At 55.7% G+C, this 15,381-nt stretch overlaps 2 protein-coding genes across 2 annotated transcripts; one reads left to right on the top strand and one right to left on the bottom strand.

Annotated features, from left to right (window-relative positions):
- Positions 1-487: 487 nt before the first annotated feature.
- Positions 488-13,391, bottom strand: ABCG4 (ATP binding cassette subfamily G member 4). Its single transcript, XM_040977293.1, has 14 exons — positions 13,103-13,391; positions 9,256-9,373; positions 9,047-9,179; positions 8,875-8,925; positions 8,523-8,668; positions 7,346-7,469; positions 7,093-7,207; positions 6,773-6,915; positions 4,580-4,678; positions 4,289-4,457; positions 4,083-4,183; positions 1,582-1,740; positions 1,308-1,426; positions 488-1,048 (listed from the first exon to the last, which is right to left on the bottom strand). The coding sequence occupies exons 1-14, from the start codon at positions 13,338-13,340 to the stop codon at positions 823-825; spliced, it is 1,941 nt and encodes a 646-aa protein (XP_040833227.1). The 5' UTR covers positions 13,341-13,391; the 3' UTR covers positions 488-822.
- Positions 13,392-13,663: 272 nt separating this feature from the next.
- Positions 13,664-14,437, top strand: LOC121153993 (nascent polypeptide-associated complex subunit alpha, muscle-specific form-like). The gene has a single exon (XM_040976737.1). It carries the CDS (start codon positions 13,664-13,666, stop codon positions 14,435-14,437), a length of 774 nt encoding a protein of 257 aa, XP_040832671.1.
- Positions 14,438-15,381: the final 944 nt, after the last annotated feature.

The raw sequence follows: 15,381 nt of genomic DNA, 5'->3' as shown, positions 1-15,381 counted from the left end.
CCTCACCAGAATCCCCCAACTGCCACCCAGAATAAAGCGCATTCTCCAGTTCCAGTGGCAAGTGTGAGAGAAGCACAGACATTATTGCAGAGGTGCCACCAGCCCTCTCCTCCCCAAAGGCAACAGGGATCAGTGACAGGGACAGGGAAGGAGTGTCCCATGGTCCCAGGTCTCTCCATTCCCCAGAATAGGGAGTGAAGACACAGACAGAAAATCCAGCTTCTGTCCTAGTAGATTGTCAGAGTCAGCCAGGGTCTTGGGGAAGGGGAAGAGAGAGGAGGAGGTGGAAGAAGAAGAAGCTTCCAGAGCCCTTCCCTGCTCCGTTCCCACATCCAAAATGGGGTTTCCAGGGGACCCCAACAGGGCTCAGCCCTGGAACTCCAACCTTTGAGCCACCCAGTTTACAAACACTTGTGTGGTGGGGAACCCCCTCGGAGGGGGCCACTTTGGTCGGTTGTAAATGAGCATGGGGCCTTCGGCTCCTGAACAGGTAACAGAGAAAGGTGCCAGGGCAGGGAGGAGGGTGGCAGCCTCCCAGTGGTCCTTGCATGCAGGTGTTGGAGAGAGTAGAGGGGAAGCTACAAATTGCATCAACTTGGGAAGACTCCTGGGCACAGTGCAAAGGCTGAACCCCAGGGTGGCCCAGGCTGGGAGGGATCACAAGTCCCATAGCCAGCCTGGGGAGCTCTAGGGGAAGGAGAGGGTGGCTGCACCAGCAATCGGTGCCCAGGTCTACAAGGTTAAAACAGCCCCCAAAAGGCTGGGGCTGAGGGCTTCCTGCTGCGGAGGCGGGGGGGCCCAGGCCGGGGCGGGAGCACAGCTCTATCTCTCAGACTTGACCCGGTAACGTAGCACAAGGTATGCCAGCAGCCGCAGAGCCAGGAAGAAGATGCCCAGCACCAGGAAGTCCAGGTAGAGCTTGGCGTCCTCCACATCCAGTGCCCGGAGGATGCTCTGGGGCTCGCGGAATGGGCAGCGTTCCTCTAAGCACGTCAGGTCTCCTCGTTCCATACCATAGATGGTCAGGATCACACCCTCAAAGCCATACCTAGGCCGCCAGGAGGGTCATCAGAGCAGAACCTGGAGAATGGGGTCCTCGCTCCCTGGGCAAACAGCTGAGAGCCCAGCTGCAGAGCTCTGCTCCCTGGGGTGCCATCCAGGGTGCTCCATCTGCAGGAGGAGGGCTGAGCAGGCACCAGACTGGGGAAGATTTGCCCTGGGCGTGGCCTCTTACAGGATCAAGGGAATTGGCAGGCAGGGGCAGATGGGGGGAGGCAGGGGCAGATGGGGAATGCAGGGGCACTGACCTGACGTAGGAGAGATATGAGCTCCACTGCAGGTAAGTGGGGATGGTCTTAAAGCTGACAAAGAAGCCAGAGAACAGGAGGACAGGAATGGCGGTGACTGGGCCCACAAAGGTGGCCACCTAGAGGAGGGGGGCAAGCACCAGGTCATCATAGCAAGGCAGGGGGAGGGATGGCCAGGACAGACAGACCAGTCTTGCTCCTTAGGACAGCTTGTGTTTGCTCTCACCAGATCCCACCTCCTCCTTGGGTCCCCACCACCTGCCAGCCCTCCCACCTGTAGTGAGTTGGAGGCAGCTCCAATGAGCAGCCCCAAAGACTGGGCCACCAAGGCTGTGGCGGTGGACAGGGCTGAGAAGAGCAGGAAGCGGCTGGTCTCAGCAGGCTGACCCGTCATCCAGTACACGATGCTGCAGTACACTGCCGGGCATACCACCTAGGGAGCAGGCACACAGGTAGGTGGAGAACTTCAAGTCAAGGACACAGGGACCAAGACCCTCCATGCCACCTGGACAGACACTTGAGTGCACCTGTGCCTGGAGTGGTCCCTGCTTGTACTGCCTCCACTTTCTGGTTCACCTGATTCCCCAACTGACATGTGACTGACCTGCCATGGGGACCCTGCTGGCTAGTTCAGACACAGTGACTTCCAGCTCTGAGCTCCCGAAGTCCTCCCTCTGGGTCTGCTTATCTCTTACATGCTTACTGAATTCATTCATCTTGGGCGCCTGTTTGGTTTTCCCATAAGACTATCCACTCTGTGATCCTCAAGACTGAAGATCTGAGCTACAACAGGAGGACTAGAGTTCATACAGTTAGTATTAAAAATATTGATTGGGGGCCTGACGCAGTAGCCTAGTAACTAAAGTCCTTGCCTTGCATATGCTGGGATCCCAACTGCTCCACTTCCCTTCCAGCTCCCTGTTTGTGATCTGGAAAAGCAATAGAGAATGTCCGAAAGTCTTGAGACCCTGTGCCTACATGGGAGACCAAGAAGCTCCTGGCTCCTGGCTTCAGATCAGCTCAGCTCTGGCCATTGTGGCCACTTGGAGAGTGAACCAGTGGATAGAAAATCTTTCTGGGTCCGGCAGCGTGGCCTAGTGGCTAAAGTCCTTGCCTTGAACACGCCAGCATCCCATATGGACACCGGTTCTAATCCCAGCAGCCCTGCTTCCCATCCAGCTCCCTGCTTGTAGCCTGGGAAAGCAGTCGAGGATGGCTCAAAGCCTTGGAACCCTGTGCCTGTGTGGGATGCCCAGAAGAAGTTCCTGGCTCCTGGCTTCGGATCAGCACAGCATTGACCGTTGCGCTCACTTGGGGAATGAATCACCGGACGGAAGATCTTCCTCTCTGTCTTTCCTCCTCTCTGTATATCTGACTTTGTAATTAAAATAAATAAATCTTTTTTTAAAAAAGAAAGAAAAAAAACTCTCTGTCTCTCCTTCTTTCTGCCTTTCCATTAACAAAAAAAAATATTTTGTCACAGAAGGTAACTACATGAGATGAAAGCTATGCTAATTTCTTTCACCATGGTAACACTCCACTGTGTATGTACATCTGATAACATAACATTGTAAGCTTCAAGTGTACGCAATGAAGCATTCTTAAAGGGGAGGTGGGCAGAGCGAGCAGGCCTCTAGCCTAGCAGTTAAAGATACCAGCTAAGACTCTTTCCCCCTACCTCAGATCTGGCTCCTGACTGGCTTCCTGCCATCATAGACCCTGCGTGACAGCAGTAAAGGCTCAGGTAACTGGGTTCCTATGCTTGTGTGCATGACGTGGATGCAGTTCCTGGTTCCAGGTATCTGAGAAGTGAACTAGCAGATGGGAGCTCTTTTGGTCTCTGTATTTATTATCTCTTTCCCTCAGTCTCTGCCTCTCAAGTGAATCAATAGTAGAAAAATATTACAAGAAAAATTGCAAAATCACGAGAAAGAGAAAAGGAACCAAAGATGGAGGCAGGAGCCAAGCGTTTGGCTTAGTGTTTCAGACACAGATGAGGACACTCATATCCCATCTGAGTGTCTTGGATCAAGACCCAGCTCTGCTCCTGATCGCAGCTTCCTGCTTATGTGCACCTGGGAAGCCGCAGATTGAGTTACTGGCTCCCAGGCATTTAGGTAGTGAAACAGTGGATGATGCTTTCTCTGCCTGCTACTCAAATAAAATCTGTGTGTGTGTGAGAGAGAGACAGACAGAGACAGACAGACAGACAGACAATCAAGTGTGTGTGCCCAGTTAGAGGGTAACATCCAGCCTGTGTTCTTGTCCTAGAGCTGTGCACCCTGGACCCATGCAGCATCCATCCTGGGGAAGGAACGCCCTTTCCTGCTCTGCAGGTGCCTGTGGGTATACTGGCAGCCCTGGTGCTGGGATGACAGGGATGGCAGTCACAGCAGAAACCAGCCAACATTTATTAAGCAATTCATGTATGCCAAGCACTATTCTAAGAACTTGTCAATCATCGGCTTCTTACAAGTAGCCATGAATGGGGACAATGAAACAAAGGGACATGTGTAGCTATAAGTTGGCTGCATCTCATGAGATGGACAGGGTCCTGTGTAAGGTGCCCTCCTGACTATCATTCTCCCTTGATCACTGTTTTCACTGGAACAGCAGCATCATGAGCTCACAGTTTTATCAGGCTGGTTTGCTGTCGCATCCCTGGGGCTAGTCTAGATTTGGTGCATGGTGGGTACTCATCACCTAGTTGCTCAGTGAGTACAGGGAAAGAATGGAAAAAACAAGCCAGGATGTAGACAGGTAGGAGGGGCTCACCTGGAAGGGCACGTCAGCCATGGTCTTGGCCAAGTAATAGGCTTTGAGGCTGTACCAGTAGTTGAGGTGCTCCCTCATGAAGACGGCCATTTCTAAAGGAACTGTGGACACAGGCAGATTGGGCACAACTGACCAACACCCTGCCTCCACCACTAATACTCCTTCCCCCAGCACCCATGGCCCATGCCCCAGGCATCTCCGCTCACAGGTGAGCACGGTGGGCATAAGGGCAGCAAACATGAGAAAGAGCATGGAGAAGAAGAGGCAGCCAGTGTTGTTGAAGACCTTGCTGGCATCGTCACCAATATGCAGGTACAGGAGACCAATCAGCACACCAATCACCACGTGGGACACGAAACGCAGGTGGGTGAGGACCTGAGCAGAGGGGGTGTGTCACAGGCTGACACCCACAGGTGCTGGGATGCTACAGCACAGTGGGCCAGCTTTATGGACTTCTGACAGCTTCCTTCTTCTCCCCTCCATGGCTAACACCTCACCGTGTCCCTGAGGATGGACAAGAAGGTCCTCTTGAAAAGAATGCAGAACTGTGTGAGGGTGCTGGTGGCGAAGGTGTGACTTTCGATGGGGTCCACTTCCTGGAGAGAGAAAATTGGATCCGATGAGTCTATTCCAGCCCAAGTGATGGGAAAACACGGAGCCCGTCACCAAGGCAGGGCTCCTCCAGGTCTACAGGAATCCTCCAGCACTGGGTTGGGTACTTGCAGACCAGGCTAAAGCGTGTGACTCACAGAGAGATTTAGAGAGAGAGGTGAGGAGGGAATAAACACTTGTAGTGTATCATAGTGTATCAGTTCATGTCTTGGCTGCTTTGGTTCCCATTCAATTCCTTGATTATGACATGGAAAGCAAAGGAGGAGGTCCCAAAGCCTTGGAATCCTGCATCTGTGTGGGAGACCCAGAATTGGGATCGGCTCAGCTTTGGCCATTGCAGCCATTTGGGGAGTGAATCAGCAGATAGATGGCCTTTCTCTCTGCCTCCCCTCTCTGTAATTTTGCCATTCCAATAAACCTTTAAAAAAAATATTTAGTTGATCTTCATTGGAAAGGCAAAGTTACAGAGAGAAAAAAAGAGATCTGTTTTTGGTTCACTCCCTGAATGGCCATAATGGCCAGAGCTGGACCAGGCTGAAGCCAGGAGCCAGGAGCTTCTTCCAGGTCTCCCACATGGTTAGCAGGGGCCCAAATATTTGAGCCATTCTCTACTGCTTTCCCAGGCACATTAGCAAGGAGCTGGAACAGAAGTGGAGCATCAAACTGGTGCTCATAAGGAATTCTGACACCACAGAGCAGAGGCTAAATCTGCTTGCTCTACAATGGTACCAGCCCCAATCAGTTGTATCTTTAATCCATGGAAGCACCAACTCTGTGTGCAAGCGTTATCACAAAGTGCATGGAAACCGAGTATTTTGAAAGCGCCGTGCATAGGTTTCAACATTTTTCTACCAAACTAAGCTTATCTTTTAATTCCATTTTTCATGAGGTTTTTGAGGCACCCTTGTTTAATTTCTTTTGGCCACCCATTTCACATTACTTTACTTAGTAATGATAATAATGGCAATAACAACAATAACAAGGGCTTTTGTTTACCATAAAGATGCCAGTGAAGATGTTCCCAGCCTGTACCAGAGTGCCTGTATTCGAGTCCTGGCTCTAACTCCCGCTAGTGTACACCCAGCAAACACTGGTGATGGCTCAGGTTGCTGAGTTCCTGCCACCCACAGGGGAGACCTGCATCGAGTTCCTGACTCTCGGGCATCTGGGAAGTAAACCGATTAGCAGAAGCTCTGTCTCCCTTTGCCTCTTAATAAAAAATAATAAATAAATAAAAATAAATGTTTAAAACTGAAAAATAAGTTAACAAAATGGCTTCTGCTTTAAAAATACAAAAACAGGGTTGAGCATCATAGTTCAACTGGCTAATCTTGCCCCTTGCAAGCACCAGGATCTCATATAGGTGCTGGTTTGTGTCCCAGCTACTCCATTTCCCATCCAGTTCCCTGTTTGTGGCCTGGGAAAGCAGGAGAGGATGGTCTGAAGCCTTGGGACCCTGTACCTACGTGGGAGCTCCTGGTTTTGAATTGGCTTAGCTCCAGCTGTTGTGACCATTTAGGGCATGAACCAGCAGATGGGAGATCTTTGTCTTTCCTTCTCTCTACAAATCTGTCTTTCCAATAAAAATAAATAAATACAAAAACGGTAACACTAAGCAACGCTTCCGGTTTTCCAGGGCTACAGTAGCTAATCTGTGAAAGAGAACTGGCCCTGGACCCAGCCTGCCACATCGACCACCATAATAGGAGCTCCCAAGAGTCACCTGCTGAGTCCTCGCCAGAACCCTGTGGGTCAGAAGTAACAATGAGCCACACTGGCCACAAGACTGAAGGGAACAGTGTCAGCCTTGCCTATAGATGGGCCCTAATCAGCCCTGAGGCCAACACTCTACACATGCCTAGTTTGCTGAAAAAACAAGAGAAGGTAAAAACCAAAGTGCAGTGAGGTTAAGGCACCATGACCAAGGTCACACAGCAGTCAATAGCAGGTCTACAGCAGGTCCTGCGTTCCCTTCCCAGCACCCAGCGGTGGCAGTGGGCCTAAGGGACAACAGTGCCTCTGGCAGGGCCAGTGCCCACAGAAGCCTCTTTTCTCCCCAGCACCACCCTCCCACTCACCGCAGGGCAGGGGGGACAGGAGTTGGGGACCTCGTTCTTCTCGGGGCTACTCTTCTTCTCAGCCATGGCACACAGCCCGTTCTGCACCGCCCTGAACAGCATGGGGTTCAGGTCTCCATACTCGCCAGAGGCCACCTCAATGACTGTGGGGGGACACAGAATGGGGCATCAGCCAGGACTCAGCACATCACTCCAGGAAAGGCCAGCCCTTCTCAGATTGGGTGGTGCCACTCTGTCCTCAGGATGTCTGAGTGCCAAGGTTGGTCCCCATGGCTCATCCTGGTCCCCTCAACTACCATCACCAAAGAGAGGCCACTCACTGAAGTCAGCCGGATTGTGGTAGGTGGGGCAGTACAAGCCCAGCCCCTTCAGGTAGGGGATCAGGTTGGTGACCACGCCCTTGAAGATACACTGGCCCTGGCTCAGGATGTAGAGCTGAAGCACAAAGAGAAGTGTCAGGTAGACACAAACGATAGGCCACACAAGGACCCCGGTGCCAGCACCTCTTATGACTGTCCCACTGCCCATCCCCTCATCTCAGACCAGCCTTCTTGGAGGCCCCAGGACACTCACCTTGTCAAACATCTCAAAGAGCTTGGCACTGGGCTGGTGAATGGTGCAGATGATGGTCCGGCCCCCATGGGCTAGGGACTTCATGAGGGACACCACTTGGAAACAAGATGCACTGTCCAGGCCACTGTGCAGAGAGAGGCCACCAGGGGGCCCGGTGAGGTGGGAAGGGCCAAGACATGGGAACAAGAGGCGGGGGTGGGGGTCGTGTTGAGTATAGCTGCTGTGAAAGGGATGGAGCCTGCAGGAAGGGACCTCTCAGGCCACCCCCCTTTTCCTGTAGATTCCAGATGCTTCAAGCCTTTGCAAGTACCCAGTAGTCCCCATGTCAGGTTGAACAAGCATATGTTGGGCACCATTGTCTGCCTGGCACTGGGATGATAGCGAGGCGTGAATGAGACCTTGACTTTGGGCTGGAGGGAGAGAGGAACAAGTGCACATGTGATGAGAGGCAATGTAGAAAATGGGGTAGCAACACGGCAGGAGGGTCAGGGTGCACCTGTGCTGTGGCAGCATGGTGGGGTTTGTCCGAGCAGGTACCTGCAGGAGCCTGAATGAGGGCAGAGCCAAGCCAGATGACAGTACATGGGGAGGTGCCCCAGGGAAGGACACTCCAGGCCAAAGACTCAGATGGACAGAGCTTAGGTGTATGCAACACACGGTTTGTCCAGGGAACTGCAAGGTTTTGGTGTTATTAGAGCATAAAATACAAGCCGTGAGGCCGGGGAGGGAAGCTCAGAGGGGACTGGGTCTGGGCTGGAAATGGGAGGCATTGCATTCTTTTGGGCAGGGGTGTGTGCCTAGGCAGACTTATCTGTTATCCAAAGTGCTCTGGGGCTGCCTGCCAAGTGGGAGGGGTGGGATCCGCTGGGAGATGGGACACCAGGCACTCAGTGTCCACTGATGGTGACCCGAATGTAAGCACTGGCACTGGGGACGGCGGCCTGGGAGCTGGCAATGGCAGGGGGCAGGTCTGGCCCGTGGTGACTGATGGCTGGAGGGCCATCAGAGAGGAAGCCCCCATCCAGGGAAGCCCCCTGCCTGCCTAAAGGGTAAGGTTGGCAATGAGGAAGAAGCCCTCTTCTTGGTCCCAGGAGGCTGCATACAGAGGCACTAACCCCCAGCACGCGTGTGGGAGAAGATGCAGGGCGGAGTGCAACAGGGGTGGCGCGCGAACTACCTGGTGGGCTCATCAAAGAACATGACTGGTGGGTTGTTGACCAGCTCCAGGGCAATGGCCAGGCGCTTCCTCTGCCCGCTGGAGAGCAGGGCGGTCTTCGTGTGGGAACAGGACATCAGGCCCAGTGCTGTCAGGATCTCTGTCACCTGGCTCCGCCCCGGACCCCCACAGATACAATCAGAGTCTGCTGACCCCCACCACCACCCCCCATCCTCTCCAGAGCATCTTCCTGAAGTCCACTGTCCCCTGCCTTGACCACCGACTCTCTCAACACCTAACTCTGGGCCCCAGAACTCAGGAGCAGCACCACCTCCAGGGCAAGCTGTCCCCTTGTCTCCCCTTCCTGACTCACCAGCTCCTTCTTCACCTCCTGCTTCTCACTCAACTTTAGGTTGGCGGAGACCTGGGGGCCCAGAGAGGAGGTGAGAAAGGAATGTTTGTTTGGGAGGGGCGGCATCTGGGCCTCTTGGCCAGCAGGAGGATGGGGTGGTAAGGAGGAAGATGCAGAGAACAGGTGGCCTCACCATCATGGCCTCTAGCACAGTGAGGTGCGGCAGCAGCATGTCGTCCTGCATGATGTAACAGGACATCTTGCGGAAGGTCCTCAGCTCCCGCGGCCTCCCGTTCACCAGAATCTGCCCCTTCATCCCAGACTCCCTGCAGGGATACAGGTTGGAGAGGCCTGCCACATGCCCCCTGCACTCGGCCCCACCCTGCCCATACTCCTCCTCACCTGTATCCTGCCAAGATGTTCATGAATGTGGACTTGCCAGCCCCTGAGGGGCCCATGATGCCGATCAGTTCCCGGCGGCAGAATTTGCCCGACAGGCACTTGAGGAGGGTCTTATAACCTGCAGTAAGAAAGCGAGCAGTTGGTAGTCAAGGCTACAGCTAGCAGAGGTCCAGCTGACACTCTCAGAGCAGCTCTGGCTCTCAGCACAGTGGGCCATCTCCCCTCCCCCATGTGGTTGGCTTAGGACAGAGGGACAAAGTCTCAGAGGCCCCACTGGAACTCCCAGAAACAATCACCACCGTCACCAAAGTCCCTGTGGTGAAAAACCCCTTCTGCAAAGCTCACACACCTCATGGGTGCAGCAAAAGGATCAGGGTCATGGAAGAGCTGGGGCCTCTTCTGCAACCACAGCAGCCACTCATCACCCCCTCCAGGAAGGCCTCCTGGCATTCCCGTGCTACATCTTATAGGGCAGCATATTGGTTACTTGATGTGCCTATCACTTCTCCCAGCCCTCTGGAAGGCAGGTCAGGAGCTGGGCCAGGTATGTGTCTGATCCATCTTTGGAGCTGCATCTCACTGACAAGTAGATGTTCAATAAGCCCTAGTTCGCTGTGTGTGCCTTCTTAGAGTGTTGGTCTCATGCTGAGAAAGCTCTCTGCATGCTCTCTGCTTATCAGGCTTGTCTCTCCAGCCCCAAACACAGCACTAGTAAAATCTCACCTTTCTTTCATTCACTGGGTAGGACAGTATATGCATTAAGACCCCTCCCATGTATGGAGTTATAGGTGGATCTGGGTTCAAATTCTGGCTCCACACTTACCAGCTGGGTGAGCTCAGGCTAATGGTTTAACCTCTCTGAGCACCAAGTCCCTCATCTGTAAAATGAGCATGATAGGAACTATCTCACAGAGCGATTGTAAAGACTCAGTGACTATGATACAGTGCTTGGCACACAGATAACATTTTCAAGAGTAACATTTGGGGCTGGCATTGTGGCATAGGACATTATCTTCACTTGCGGTGCCAGCATCCCATATGGACACTGGTTCGTATCCTGGCTGCTCCTCTTGTGATCTAGCTCCCTGCTGATGGCCTGGGAAAGTCTTGGTGGATGGTCCAAGTCAGTGGGCCCCTTTATTCATGGGAGACCCAGAAGAAGTTCCTGGCTCCCAGCTTTAGATTAGTTCAGCCCTAGCTGTTGCGGCCATTTGGGGGAGTGAACCAGTGGATGGAAGATCTTTCTCTTGTTCTCTCTTTTCTGTAAATCTTTCCAATGAAAAGAAATAAATCGGGTTTAACGTGGTGGCCCAGTGGCTAAAGTCCTCGCCTTGAACACGCTGGGATCCCATATAGTTGTCGGTTCTAATTCCGGCACCTCCACTTCCCATCCAGCTCCCTGCTTGTGGCTTGGGAAAGCAGTTGAGGACGGCCCAAAGCCTTGGGACCCTGCATCCGCGTGGGAGACCAGGAAAGACGTTCCTTGCTCCTGGCTTCGGATCGGCACAGCATCGGCCATTGTGGTCACTTGGGGAGTGAATCATCAGATGGAAAATCTTCCTTTCTGTCTCTCCTTTTCTCTGTATATCTGACTTTCCAATAAAAATAAAATAAATTTTTTTAAAAAAAGAAAGAAATGTATCTTATGATGCCATTTTCTGTGAGCAACTTTGGAGTACCTTCATACCAACATAAAACCACCCAGAGAATACAGGGCAAAAACTCAGACTTCCACAGGGAGCTGAGGCAGGCCGTGCCTGCTAAACTGGCATGTTGCTTATCGCATCTCTTGGTTAACCTGCATGGAGCCACATGCCCCCTGTTCAGCTCCTGAGCAGCCCTTGAAGAGCTGCCCACCTTGCTACCTTCCACTCTGTGCCCTGGGCCTCATCCTTTGCACTGGAGACCAGGTCCAGCTCACTGCTGGGCTCCAATCCCACCAACTACCCAGATGACGCCCATGATTTCAGCTGCTCAGTGACAACACAGAGGAGGCAAAGGGGTGTCCAGAGACCTCCAGGGTCTCAGCCACAGTCACACAACAAGGTCCCAGCTTGGAACCCTCTTCCTCCCTGCAAGGCAGAAAGATGGCCCAGAGGTGCAGTCCAGCACGCGCCTGGGCTGTGAGATCCACACACAGGAGGTGATGATTGCATTGGCAGGGGAAGCCGTGGGCAGTGAGGAGCCCTCCCCAGACCCTGTGGAGTCACAGCCTGGTGCTGGCTGAACAGCCATTATCATCTTGCATTTTTCTTTCACCAGGTGCTTCCAAAGAAAGAGGGTGGCTCAGCCCACCCTCACAACATGCAGTGCCTGTTCCTATCAGCCCTGTTTACAGATGAGGAAAGCGAGGCCAACAGGAACAGGGCAAGCAGCATGCCCAGGCTCACATAGGTGCCAGGTGGCCGTGACCGTACATCGCTGGACACCTGCTCTCCTGCCGCCCCCTGGGGCTGGAGAGACACCTGTGTTCTAGCCCTGACTGGGTCAATGAATCTTATGAAAGTTTTGTCAAATCACTTCATCTCTCAAAGATGGACACGTCCCCTCCCGAGGCCTTCATCGGGCTGTTATCAACACCAAGTGAGATCATTAAATATTATTAACAGGAAAGTGTTCTGAAAAACAAGAGAAATGCCACATGTGGCTGAGGCAGAGCGATGACAAATCCGAGACAGGCAGAAACCTCTCTCTCTTTTGGTGCCCACCTTGAGATGCTTTCTGAGAGGGATTCCAGGACACGGAGAAGCACAAAGAGGGACCGCAAAGGGTAGCAAGGGGCTGGGATGGAAGCGTCGGCCAGGAGGACATTGTGGACAATAAAATCGGGTTGTAGGGGGAGGGGCAAATCCCAGGCCGGTGGGGGAATGGGAGGAGGTGTGCAGGGTGAGGAGGGGAGGGGGTGCCAGTGTGTGCTGGGCAAGCTGAAGCATCACAGAACCGCCCACCCAGCCACGCCACTCTTTGATCTTCGCTGTTCTTTGCAATGAGGAAGAAGAATGTGAAGGTGTGCAGATCCCATGGTTTCACCTAGAGCTGTGCTCAGGACACCTGCTTAGGTGTGTGGCACTGGGCAGAGAGCCCAGGAGCCTCAGCTTGCACCAGCTCAGCCCTGCAACCTTGCAGTCCCTCCCGGGGACAATTCATACCACCAGCTACTGTTGAGCCCTGCTCTGAGGCACCCCAAACCTCAGAGAACAATGGCCCAGCTGCCCCACCCCTGGCCTACACCCAGCCTCTGGGAAACAAACCCCGTGTCTCTACTCCTAGCTGGAGCTGCTCCGGGGAGTGGCCTATCCGCCTGGCAGGGAGGCAGGCAGATGGGGCCCGCTCTGCCTACCACTGGCTTCAGGCTTCAGGCTTCAGGCTCTGGCTCTGCACTTCTCAGCCGTGGGACTTGGGACATTGGTTAAGCTACCCAACTCCCCTGAGCTGCAGTTAGTCACAGAGCACAACATCCACCCTTCCAGACCTCCACCTTTTCCATCTCACAGGTCCCTGGCAGTCCTGGAGGGCGAGGACAACTATAGGAAGGGGCCCCAGAGAGTGTGCTAAGCATGGATTCAGGCATGCTAAGCAGGTGCTGTCCCCAGGACTCCTCATCAAGGACCGGCCAAGGACCACGGGGTACAATGCACAGCACCCCACCATATCCCAGAACTCACAGGTGCTCACAGACCCTGCCCATAATCACTCCCACTCCAGCTGTGTGTGGTGAGTGACCGGGTGAACCCCAGGTGGGTAGGGTACCCCCAGGGCCCCACGGTGCAGGAGGCACACAGCAGCAAACGCTCCAGTCTCAGCCTCCAGCAGACACCACCCCATGGGTCCCAGTCCGGCTCCCTACCCCGTTTGCGCCAGCAGGGCCCCTCCCGCACGGAATAGGACAGCTCCACGAACTCGATGTCCACGGCCGAGCGCTTGGGCAGGTGGGAGAAGCGCTGGGCTTCTGTGATGTGGTTCTCCACCTTCTTCAGGTGAGTGGTCAGCACCGGCGGCTCCGCCCCATCCTCCAGTGCCACGGCCATGGCCATGGCCCCCGGCCCTAGACCACAGCCCACAGCCTCCAGCGCCTTCTCCGCCATCACACCGCGCGCTGGCCTGTGAGAGAGGGCCTGTTCAGTCGGAGCAGATCCCCAGCCGCCTCCTAAAGCTCCCTGCCGGCCAAAGCCTGCCGTCACCTCCCTCCTCCTCTGGGTACCTTCCCAACTGTTGGGCGGAACCTCCATCCCCGGTTCTCCTTTGGCCCCCCACTCTCCACGCTGTGCGGCTTTCGAAACGACCCCTCTACAGTCCAGGGCAGCCCCCGCCCTAGCCCGGCCCCTGGAAGCCTTCATCCGCTCCGTCCTCTCGGCGGCCGCTCTAATCTCCTTACCCGGCAGGCCAGCAGCCCCCGGGGACCGGACGGATGGGGGAGGGAGGCCGCAGGCCGGGCCTGCCCACCAGGAGGTCCGGAGAGCCCCGTTGGATGAGGGGGGACAGCGTTGGCCCACCGGGGGGAGGCGGAGAAGGGGAAGCTCCGGGCCTCCCATTGCATCTCCTCCCCATCCCCGAGCTGGATGCCCAGGCCGGCCCTTCCAGCGGGCGCCCCGCGCCGGCGCGCCCCCCACCCCGGACTCGGAGCTCCCGAGGCCGACGCAGCGCCCCACCCACAGAGGGCTCATCCTCCGCCGCCCGGTGCTTTAGTCACCTTGACTCGCCCCCGGGCGGTGCGGGCCGCGACGCGGGGCGCCGCTGCAGGCTAGAGATGCAGACCACGGGCTCCGCTTGCTTACCTGCCTCGGGCTGCGGCACCCGCGTCCCGGCTCCGGGTCCGGGCCACCCGGGCCGGGGCGGGGCCGGGGCGGGGTGGACGGCAGGGAGGCCGGGGCTGCGGTCCGAGGAGACGACCAGGTTGCGGCGGGGCGGCGGGGGTCCCGCCCCGACTTCACTTGGCTGCGCGCAGCCGGTTCCCCAAGCTGGGTCCCCGGCGCTCCGTCCTCCCGAGCCCGCCGGGCGACTGCGCTCTCCTCCAAGGCACTGCTCGCCGGTCCGCGCTGCTCTTAAAGGGCCCGCGCCGCACCGCAGCCCGCGGGGGGACGAGGATGGCGAAAGCGAGCGCCGCGACGCCCGGGGGCGTTGGGGCCCGAAGAAGAGCGCGTTTGTGAATTCAGGACTAGGGGCTGGCGGCAAGCCTACCTAGGGACAGTGACGAAAAGGTGGGCTGCAGCCGCGCGCTGGGGTCAGGTTCCCGGGAAGGTAGCTTGGAGGAAGGTGTTGGGGTGCTGATAGCATCACCCTCCAGGCACTGTGAACCTGTTTCCCTCAGGGATAATCCTTGAGCTCAGGCCTCCCTTACCACTCCCCAAACCAATACAAAAGCTTTCGACACACCAGGAGTCTTGGGACTGCGGGAGGTCCCCGAGTCTTGCAGGTTCCAGCTCGAAGGGTGGTGGCTAGGAAGGGATACAGAGAAGCGCTTTGAGCAGGCCAGCAGCTCCAAGGTTAAAGTGGTACCCAGGGTTCTGCCTGCTCCCACTGCAGGAATTCCTGCTACAGGCCTTCGATCTAGCACCTGCGTCCAGGACTGGCACAGGAGCCTCCCCCTCGGTCTCCAGCAAGCCAGGGGCTCCACCACCTCCCCGTCCCACCCCGTCGCTTTCTTGGTCGCTCTCGGGCCCCGCCAGCTGCTGACTGAGTGTCTTCAAGGGGTAAGTAGGTTAGCCAGCCAAGACACGTGACCAGAGCTTGAAGTTCCCACCTGTGACACAGCAGAGACGGATGGGAGGGGCGGCGGCTGAAGCTGTCGGTGCTGCTGGCATTGTTGCCACCGCCGCCGCCCAGGCTGCTCCCGGCTGCAGCAGCTCCCGGCTTCAGTCAGTCTTCCCCACTACCACCCCAGCCCTGGCAGCCAGCAAGGCTGATGGCTGCCCGCCCCTCCGGGACGCGGCCGGGCCCCACCCTGTCGCTTGGGAGGCTTAGGCGGGTGTGAATTCGGCCTTATCCACCTCTTGATGACCCAAGTCACCGCAAGCCCTCATCCCCAACCTTCTCATTTTACAGACGGAGCCTCCCCACTGCTGTACTTCTCCCCAGCACCCGGTATTGACCCAGCAGCGGCTATAAGCCCCCTTTTAAAGATTTGAA

Source organism: Ochotona curzoniae, unplaced genomic scaffold (genome assembly GCF_017591425.1).
Source record: "Ochotona curzoniae isolate NIBS_2020 unplaced genomic scaffold, NIBS_Ocur_1.0 contig_2723, whole genome shotgun sequence".
NCBI classification, from domain to species: domain Eukaryota; kingdom Metazoa; phylum Chordata; class Mammalia; order Lagomorpha; family Ochotonidae; genus Ochotona; species Ochotona curzoniae.
The sequence above is the reverse complement of the archived record's forward strand: the minus strand, read 5'-3'. Positions and strand labels throughout refer to the sequence as shown.